The sequence below is a fragment of the Galeopterus variegatus genome, unplaced genomic scaffold, assembly GCF_000696425.1.
Source record: "Galeopterus variegatus unplaced genomic scaffold, G_variegatus-3.0.2 Scaffold658, whole genome shotgun sequence".
Classification (NCBI taxonomy): domain Eukaryota; kingdom Metazoa; phylum Chordata; class Mammalia; order Dermoptera; family Cynocephalidae; genus Galeopterus; species Galeopterus variegatus.
In genome coordinates, this window is record NW_007726769.1 from 337721 (window position 1) to 346858 (window position 9138).

The following is a 9138-nucleotide window of genomic DNA, read 5'->3' on the forward strand; positions in this document are numbered from 1 at the left end:
CAGCCACAGCAGCGCCCACGCCGCCCGAGCCATGCCCGCGCCGCCCCGGCCGGCTCTCTCCGCCGCTGAGCGGGCGGCCGGGCGGGCGTCCGCTGGGTCTTAGCGCCGGCCCCGAGGCGAGGCAGGAGGGGGAGAGGCCTGGGTCGCGCCCCCCACCTTGTTCAGAGACTCCACTAGTGTCCTGAGCGCCCTACTTTGGCCCGGCCTCTTGTCCTCGGGGGTCTTTGCCTTGACAGATGGAGGTGGGTGGGGTACGCTTTACGCCAGGAGTGGGGGTCCCGGAAAGTCCCTCCCCACCCAAAGAGAGTGCCCCCACCTTGAGATCAAGAAACGGAGGGAGGCGTCCGCTCTGTGTGCGCTGCGCAGGCTGAGGGGAAGCCCTGGAACCTGGCTTCCATCACGGCGCCCCTGCCGCACAGCCCGCGTCTTCCCAGCCCACGGCGGGAGGCACAAACCTGCTTTCACCCGCACACCGTACGCTGTCACCACTGCCACTCGATCTCCATCCCCCCGTCACAAGTCCTTGCCGTCCAGCTTTTGCGGAGCAAAGCTGCTCTTCCCTGGAGAAGCCTTCTCTTGGAGGACATTTGGGGAGGGGGAAGCGCCGAGATCCCCTCAGACTCCGGGGCCCCACCACCCACCTGAAGGGCCTAGATTTGGGGGTGCCAGCAAAAGAACCAGGGGATGTCTAGGACCGGCTTTAGGACCCGGGGGCTCCGGCAAAAGACACTGACTTTTTAGTTTTGGGGGGTTTTTTTGTTCGTCCACTCAGATTTCCCATCGTTCCCGAACATCCCTCCCTGTCCAGGCCCCAAGTCTCAGCCCCGGTGGAGATGGGGGAGGGGGCCCGAGCTCTTTGTGGTGGCCCGGAACTCAGCCTCGCCCCCTCCTCCTGGTCCACCACCACCACCCCGCCCGGCCAGCGCAGCCTCCCAGCCCCCATTCCACGTGGACCAGCCAGGCCAGGGGCGGGGAAGGAGGACAGGAAGAGGGGGAGCCAGCTCTGGAGGAGGGGGAAAGGAGGCTGTGGGCGGCCGCCTCGCTCGCCCTCACTGCCGGCAGCCTCCGCTCCAGGCACCATGTTCCCCGCGGGGTCACCCAGCCACGGCCTCCTCGGGCTCCCCCTGCTGCAGTTGCTTTTGCTGCTGGTGCAGGCCGTGGGGAGGGGGCTGGGCCGTGCCAGCCCGGCCGGGGGCCCCCTGGAAGACGTGGTCATCGAGAGGTACCACATCCCCAAGGCCTGTCCCCGGGAGGTGCAGAGAGGGGACTTTGTGCGCTACCACTACAACGGCACTTTTGAGGATGGCAAGAAGTTCGACTCGAGGTAACGGACCGGGCCCCCCAGGCTGGCCACTCCCGTTCCCTGAGCCCCAGCTCCCAGGTCCTGTGGTTCCTGCGTTGGCCCTTTTAAGCTCTTCATGCCGTTGCTCACGCCCTGATCCCCTAATCCCAACGGCACCCTGGAGGGCTCCCAGACATCCGTTTCCCCAAAGATACCCCCTGCCCCCAATTCCAAACCTTCATCTCTCAAGGGACTCCAGTTTCTTTCACACAAGCTCCCCACATCCCCCAGAGTGCTTGATAATCAAAGTGAAGGGTATTGCACTCACCACTGCTTTATTTTAAAATGTGCTGGAGGGGGATGTTCTGGTCTACAGCATTGGGGGAAGGGACGGTCCCTGATGCATGGGCGCCCTGGGGTGTTCTATCAGCCTGAGACTCCCTCACCTTTCCGCCCACGCTGACTCCCGTTCTGGTTCCACCCGCAGTTTCGATACCTTTGTGGTTAGTGAAGAGGGAATAGAACTGTCATTGGGCTGCTGGGAGTTTTCAGCAGGGTGGGCATAGCAAGACAGCAGGATGGATGGCGGGACGAGGTCATAGCTCTGTCTACGTGTCACACGGTCGGACGTGCCACCCTGGCCTCTTCGGAGGGTTTTCATGCCTCTCTCTCAGGGTCTCCTCACACCCCTATCTCCCTCCCTCTAAGCTCTGCCAGCCCAGGGCCACACACCACCCATCTTGCTGGCCCTGGGCTTCTGGTCTATCCAGGCCTTCGGTCTGCTCAGCAACTCCACTTTGGTCGGTGGGGGCAGGGCAGGGCTGTGCACTGGCCTCTGGTAAACTTTGGGTCCCAGTCCCACACGAACCCCCACACCACACCCAAAGATGTGAGTCCCTCCTAGACCCTTGCCCCGAACACAGCTCAGTCCCTGGGAAATTAGCGGACTTCAAAGGCAGCCAGTGTGTGGGGTAAGATTGGGAACCCTAGAGTCCAGAACCCTGTGTGCAAGTCCAGGCTGTAGCTATGGGCAAGGACTTTGTCTCTTTAAGCTTCACTTTCCTTGTCTGAAAAATGGAGATAAAAATGGTGCCTACTTCCTAAGGCTGAATGAAAGTGGGCTTCTCACAGTGCCTGGCAGTCCTTGAGCAGGTTCCGTATGCATTAGCCTTGACTCTGGGGAGAACCATATACCCTGATGGTGTTTAACTTGTAGAAATTTCATGCAGAGCTTGGGCCCTCACAACAGCACTGTGAAGAAGACAGGCCGGACCTAAAACCTGCTCGGGATAGGCAGTAGCCAGGAACACAGCCCTGAGCCCTGGGCCACTCGGAGTGGGAGCTGGGGGTGTCTTCCCTGGTGGAGACGCTGGCAGCCTGTCTAGGACCCAGTTTACTTTCTTAACCAATGGCCCCTTCAATCAAAATAAAAATCTCCCATTCTCCCGTACTTCTGAAAACTTAAAATAAATTAAAATATATAGCAAAAACCAAAAGCCATGGCAATTTTGTGGGGGGAGGGCAGCTGGTCAGTCTGGAAATCTGAACCCTTGACTTGGTGTTACAGCACCGCGCTCTAACCAGCTGAACTAAGCGGCCAGCCCCATGGCAATTTTAGAATAAGAAAAGTGAAAACAATAATGCCCACCTCACAGGAGAGAGAATTAAATAAGATAATAAATGCAAAGTAAACGTTCAGTAACGTTCCTCTGCCCCTCCCTGCTGTACTTCCCACTCCTTCGGTATCAGCAAATAGAAGCAGCACACAGGCCTGTACACCCCACCCCGCCCCATCCCAGGGGAATAAAAGCCCCTGGCCGCCTCAGGAATTTCCCTTTTGCAACAGCCCATCCTCTTAAGGTGGGAGTCATGGCCGACCGAGGAGGAAGGCTTGAAAAGGAGGTACGGAGCAGGTGTGTATATCCACACCTCTGTATAGGAAGAGGGACCGTGCATGTGTGTGTGCATGCACACGTGTGCATATATGCGACCACGAGCTGAGAGAACCAGGTGGCCGTGTGCGCCCTCACCTGTGCACACCTGAGGCCACTGAATCCCATCTGCCCCCTCCCCCCTAGCTATGACCGCAGCACCTTGGTGGCCATCGTGGTGGGGGGGGGCCGCCNTTACAGCACCGCGCTCTAACCAGCTGAACTAAGCGGCCAGCCCCATGGCAATTTTAGAATAGGCCTTTACAAAATTTGACACCAATCCCCATCCCCACCTCTGGCCATCTCCACTTTCCCCTCCTTTCCTTGGAGAGTGGATAGTGCGGTGGCAAAAACATAGGCTTTGGAGTTGGACAGACTGCATATTAGTTATACGACTTTGGGCAAGTCCCTTAGTCTCTCAAGTGTCAATTTTTCTCATAAGAAAAATGAAAACAATAATGCCCACCTCACAGGAGAGAGAATTAAATAAGATAATAAATGCAAAGTGCCAGATATTTAATCTGGCATGTAGTAAACGTTCAGTAACGTTCCTCTGCCCCTCCCTGCTGTACTTCCCACTCCTTCGGTATCAGCAAATAGAAGCAGCACACGGGCCTGTACACCCCACCCCGCCCCATCCCAGGGGAATAAAAGCCCCTGGCCGCCTCAGGAATTTCCCTTTTGCAACAGCCCATCCTCTTAAGGTGGGAGTCATGGCCAACCGAGGAGGAAGGCTTGAAAAGGAGGTACGGAGCAGGTGTGTATATCCACACCTCTGTATAGGAAGGGGGACTGTGTATGTGTGTGTGTGCGTGCACACGTGTGCATATATGCGACCATGGGCTGAGAGAACCAGGTGGCCGTGTGCGCCCTCACCTGTGCACACCTGAGGCCACTGAATCCCATCTTCCCCCTCCCCCCTAGCTATGACCGCAGCACCTTGGTGGCCATCGTGGTGGGGGTGGGCCGCCTCATCACTGGCATGGACCGAGGCCTCATGGGCATGTGTGTCAACGAGCGGCGCCGCCTCATCGTGCCTCCCCACCTGGGCTACGGCAGCATCGGCGTGGGTGAGAAGGGCCGGGCCACAGGCATGGGGATGGAGGAGGCCAGCAGGCAGAATAAGGGACCCCAGGGCCACAAACTGAAGCACAGGGCTGGCCAGTTAGCTCACTTGGGAGACTGTGGTGCTGGTAACACCAAGATCACCAGCCAGCCCCCAAAAAAGAAAAAGAAAGAAAGAAAAGAAAACCAAAGCACAAAGATGGGGAAGATGGGGCGTGACTTGCCCAGGGTCACACAGCACACACAGTATACATACATAGTGGTAGCTCCGTGGCTTGAGCTTTGGTCTCCTGCCACTGGGATGAGAGGAAGGGAAATAACGGGCCCTGGGCATAGCTTGGTTAGGAGGGAGGGGAACTGGAGGTAGTGGAGGGGGAGGCAGAGCGGGACTCTCAGACCTCCGCTCCACCCCCTACCCTGGGGGATTGCACCAAATATGACCTCCTGCTTCTCTGCCCTCACAGCGGGGCTCATTCCCCCGGATGCCACCCTCTACTTTGATGTGGTCCTGCTGGATGTGTGGAACAAGGCAGACACTGTGCAGGTGAGCACCTTGCTGCGCCCGCCCCACTGCCCCCGCATGGTCCAGGACAGCGACTTTGTCCGTTACCATTACAATGGCACTCTGCTGGACGGCACCACCTTCGACACCAGGTAAGGGGTGCGTGGGAGCCCCGAGGCACCGGGGACTGTGGCATGGGGGGGGGTCTGAGTCCGGGGCCCATCCTGCCTATTCCACCTCCTGCAGCCCCACCTCTATTTCATTCTCTGCAGCTACAGCAAGGGTGGCACTTATGACACCTATATCGGCTCTGGTTGGCTGATCAAGGGCATGGACCAGGGGCTGCTGGGCATGTGTCCTGGAGAAAGAAGGAAGATTATCATCCCTCCATTCCTGGCCTATGGCGAGAAAGGCTATGGTGAGGGCGGGCAGGGGCTCGGGGGTATTCTCCAGAAGGGGGAAAACCAGGGCTCCACCTATACTTGTTCAGGTTGTGCACTGCACAAGGGCACCTGGCCAAGGAGGCGAGCAGAGATGCTTGGAGCTCCTCTCACTAAGAAGGGGTGCTTTATTCTGACTCACACAAAGGTTCGGTATGGGTCGGTGGTGGCCTTGGGGAAAACCCAGCTCAGGCCTCACAGGAGGAGCAAGAAATAGGGCTGCTGAGAGGAGAGAAGGGGCTCTGCAGAGTAGCGTTGGCGTCATTTTGCGTGGTGCTCACATAGGCTTTCCCGAGTCACGAAGGAGCCCCAGTTTGCTCCCCACTTGTATGGTTCAAGCCCTATCCCTTCCCCAGGGACTGTGATCCCCCCGCAGGCCTCCCTGGTCTTTCACGTCCTCCTCATCGACGTCCATAACCCCAAGGACACCGTCCAGCTGGAGACGCTGGAGCTGCCCCCAGGCTGTGTCCGGAGAGCAGTGGCCGGGGACTTCATGCGTTACCACTACAATGGCTCGTTGATGGATGGCACTGTCTTTGATTCCAGGTCAGGAGGGTCCTGAGGAGGTGGGGAGGGGAGGCTGGGGGAAGACAGAAGCTGAGACAGGAAGGAAAATACCAGGTGCTGAGTCTGGGACCACCTCAGGCTGCAGCCGGGGGGGCTCACTCTGAGCTACCTGGAAGGGGAGGGGCCCCTTTGACTCCCTTCCTGGCCTTCCCCACCTTGTATTGCAGCTACTCCCGCAACCACACCTACAATACCTATATCGGGCAGGGTTACATCATCCCCGGGATGGACCAGGGGCTGCAGGGCGCGTGCATAGGGGAGCGCCGGAGAATCACCATCCCCCCCCACCTCGCCTACGGGGAGAACGGAACTGGTAGGGTGTTCCCGGACCCCCACCTCTGCTGCTCTCCTGAACGGCCCACTGTGGCCAGGGCCCCACCCCCACGGCGCGATTCCAGCCACAGCTCTGCTCCTCTCACAAAGACGCATGCAGTTTACATCCGGTCACCCATCCCATTCCTGCCTGGTGGAGTCCATCCGTTTTCTCCAGGGCGGTCCCCCACTTCTCCCCTTCCATAGTGGAGAAGGACAGCCAGCTGTTGCTTTTGGGAGGGAGGGTGGTTGTGGAAGAACAGAACCAGCATAGTCCTAGGAAGCAGAGAGATCAAGGTTTGAGACCCAGCTGTGCTGGGAGCCTCACTGTCCTCACCTGTAAAATGGGACTAACCACATTGATCAGCAGAGTAAATTACTGGGAGTTTATAAGATGATGCATGGAAAAGGGCCTTCTAATTGCAATGCCTTCACCTACCCCCTCACCCCAACAAGAGAACCAACTGTGGACAAACATCCAGTCCCATCCATGTCTGAATCCTCATGGGGGAGGAGGGGTATTGAGTCTAGGGGCCTCCATGGGGACCTCAAGCGGCCCCCCCTAAAGCTCCAAGCGACCCACTGCCCCTTTCTGGTCTCAGGAGACAAGATCCCTGGCTCCGCCGTGCTGATCTTCAACGTCCACATCATTGACTTCCACAACCCCGCAGATCCAGTGGAAATCAAGACGGTGTCCCGGCCTCCTGAGGCCTGCAATGAAACTGCCAAGCTGGGGGACTTTGTTCGATACCACTACAACTGCTCCCTGCTGGACGGCACCAAGCTCTTCTCCTCGTGGGTCCGGGGCAGGGCCAGGGCTGGGCAGGTGGGTGGGCACAGGCGTGGGGAGTCTCCCCAGCAACACCCCAACTCCAGTACTCTCTTGGTCACCCAGTCTCTGGTGGAGCACCCAGACTCTGGCTTCCTCCATAAGACCCCGTCTCAGTGAGTGTCAGGGAGCCACAGGGAGACGAGATTCTTTACTCCGTAGGGGAAGGGAAGGTGATATTAGCAACAGGAGGAGAACTATTTCTGTTTTATGGAGGGGAAACTGAGGCAGGAGAGATGAGCCCTCAAGGCTACACCGTGCGGGCCGTGGCAAGATGAGAGGGGAATCCCATGTCTGCCCTGTGGGGCCTCTGAACTCTGCTGTGTGGATGGGACCAGGAGGGGCAACTCCAGAACTGAGGGCTCGTCCTGGGCCCATGTCGGGGAGAGTGGGGTGTAAACTGGCAGGGGACAAGGACTGGCACTGACCTGGAAATCTGCTCTCCCCCAGCCATGACTACGGGGATCCCCAGGAGGCAACTCTGGGGGCCAACAAGGTGATCGAAGGCCTGGACACAGGCCTGCAGGGCATGTGCACAGGAGAGAGGCGGCAGCTCACCGTGCCCCCGCACCTGGCGCACGGGGAGAGTGGAGGTGAGAGGCGGAGACCATGGCCTGACTGGTGTCCCGTCCCTTTGCCTCTGCCCATCTGAGGCCTGGGGCTGGTGGAGGAGTCAGGGAAGCCTCCAGGATGGTTCTGTGAACATCCCATGTACCACTTCCCAGCCACCACGAGGGGAAACTGAGGCCTGTGGACAGGTCTGATTGGGACCCTTCTCTACTCTTTCCCTCCCTCCAGCCCGGGGAGTCCCTGGCAGTGCTGTGCTGCTGTTTGAGGTGGAACTGGTGTCCCGGGAGGACGGGCTGCCCACGGGCTACCTGTTTGTGTGGCACAAGGAGCCCCCTGCCAACCTGTTTGAACACATGGACCTCAACAAGGATGGAGAGGTCCCTCTGGAGGAGGTGGGTGAAGGTGCAGTCCTTAGAATGACCACGCCCATGCATGCCCCCAACCAGGAAGCCCACTTGTATGGTGCATCTAGCAAGAAGGCAGGGCCTGTCCACCTTCCTGCCTGCCACCTCTGCTGCCATGCTTCTGCCACCATGCTGAGGCACGTGTGCAGCCTGTCCCCCATCTGGGCCCAGTCACTGACTATCCCCATGCCATGCCCTTCACACTGGCCCCAGCCGGGACCCAGCACCAGCTCCTGTCCTCTTCCAGTCATTACTGCCTTGCGGGGGGCACAGCAGCCTGGGAAACGATACTCACTGGCCTCTACCTGGGGGCCCTTCCCAAGGCCACTCAACAGCTGCTCAGCCATGACCCTCATTGCCCACCCCCCCCGGCTCTCTGCCCCCCAGTTCTCCACCTTCATCAAGGCTCAAGTGAGTGAGGGCAAAGGACGCCTCTTGCCTGGGCAGGATCCTGAGAAAACCTTAGGGGACATGTTCCAGAACCAGGACCGCAACAAAGATGGCAAGATCACGGTCGAGGAACTCAAGCTGAAGTCGGATGAGGACCAGGAGAGGGTCCATGAGGAGCTCTGAGGGGCGGGAAGCCTGGGCCTGGCCTCAGACAGAAAGGCCCACCATTAGGCGGACAGTGGCAATGGGACTGACCTGCCAACAGTCACCCCCTCTGCTGGCATAACGTCTGCGAGCCACCTAGAAAGTTGTCACAGGAGACAACTCTGGTTTTCCACTAGCCCTGGATTAAAATCCACAGCACAGACCTCTATTCCACTTTTCTCTTCCAGCCCCACATCCCTTCCTTAAAACGTTTGGAGTTACAAAGGCAATTTGGGGATAGCGGAGTCCAGGGTTGGATGGGTCTCTTCCTGGCTTGCTAGCCCCTCACCCACCTCCCCTCCACTTGCAAGACTGATCTGATCATCCCTTATTTCCCCAAACTTCCCCTTTATTTGTACTTCTCACCGCCCCCACCCCGCACCTCCAGCCCCCATCCCTCTGTTGTGGCAGCTCCCCAAGAGCAAGAATCAGGGCTGGGGAGACCCTCCAGCCTTCCTCCCTCAGCTCTGGCTGGCTCTTGGGGAAGGGGGTGGCTCCAGGAGGGCAGCCCTGCCTTGTGGGTCCCACTGGCCCATCTCACTGTCACTGCCTCCACGGTGGGGCTGAGCTGCCCCTGGGGTGCTGGAGGTCAGGGCTGGGCTTCGTGTAGTCTTTTATCCCTAAAGAAGTCTTTCTCTAGGC

General features: G+C 58.7%; 1 protein-coding gene across 2 annotated transcripts; it reads left to right on the forward strand.

The window, feature by feature from the left end:
* Window positions 1–989: 989 nt before the first annotated feature.
* FKBP10 (FK506 binding protein 10, 65 kDa) lies at window positions 990–8497 on the forward strand. 2 transcript variants are annotated; one of them, XM_008571069.1, is made up of 10 exons: window positions 990–1324; window positions 4138–4283; window positions 4743–4932; window positions 5053–5198; window positions 5577–5766; window positions 5955–6100; window positions 6702–6894; window positions 7379–7521; window positions 7727–7890; window positions 8290–8497. In XM_008571069.1, exons 1-10 carry the CDS (start codon window positions 1080–1082, stop codon window positions 8473–8475), a joined length of 1749 nt encoding a protein of 582 aa, XP_008569291.1. In that variant the 5' UTR covers window positions 990–1079; the 3' UTR covers window positions 8476–8497. The 2 variants fall into 2 exon arrangements, with proteins under 2 accessions (XP_008569291.1, XP_008569292.1); XM_008571070.1 differs by having other exon boundaries at window positions 1212–1324; window positions 4743–4822.
* The last annotated feature ends 641 nt before the right edge of the window (window positions 8498–9138 follow it).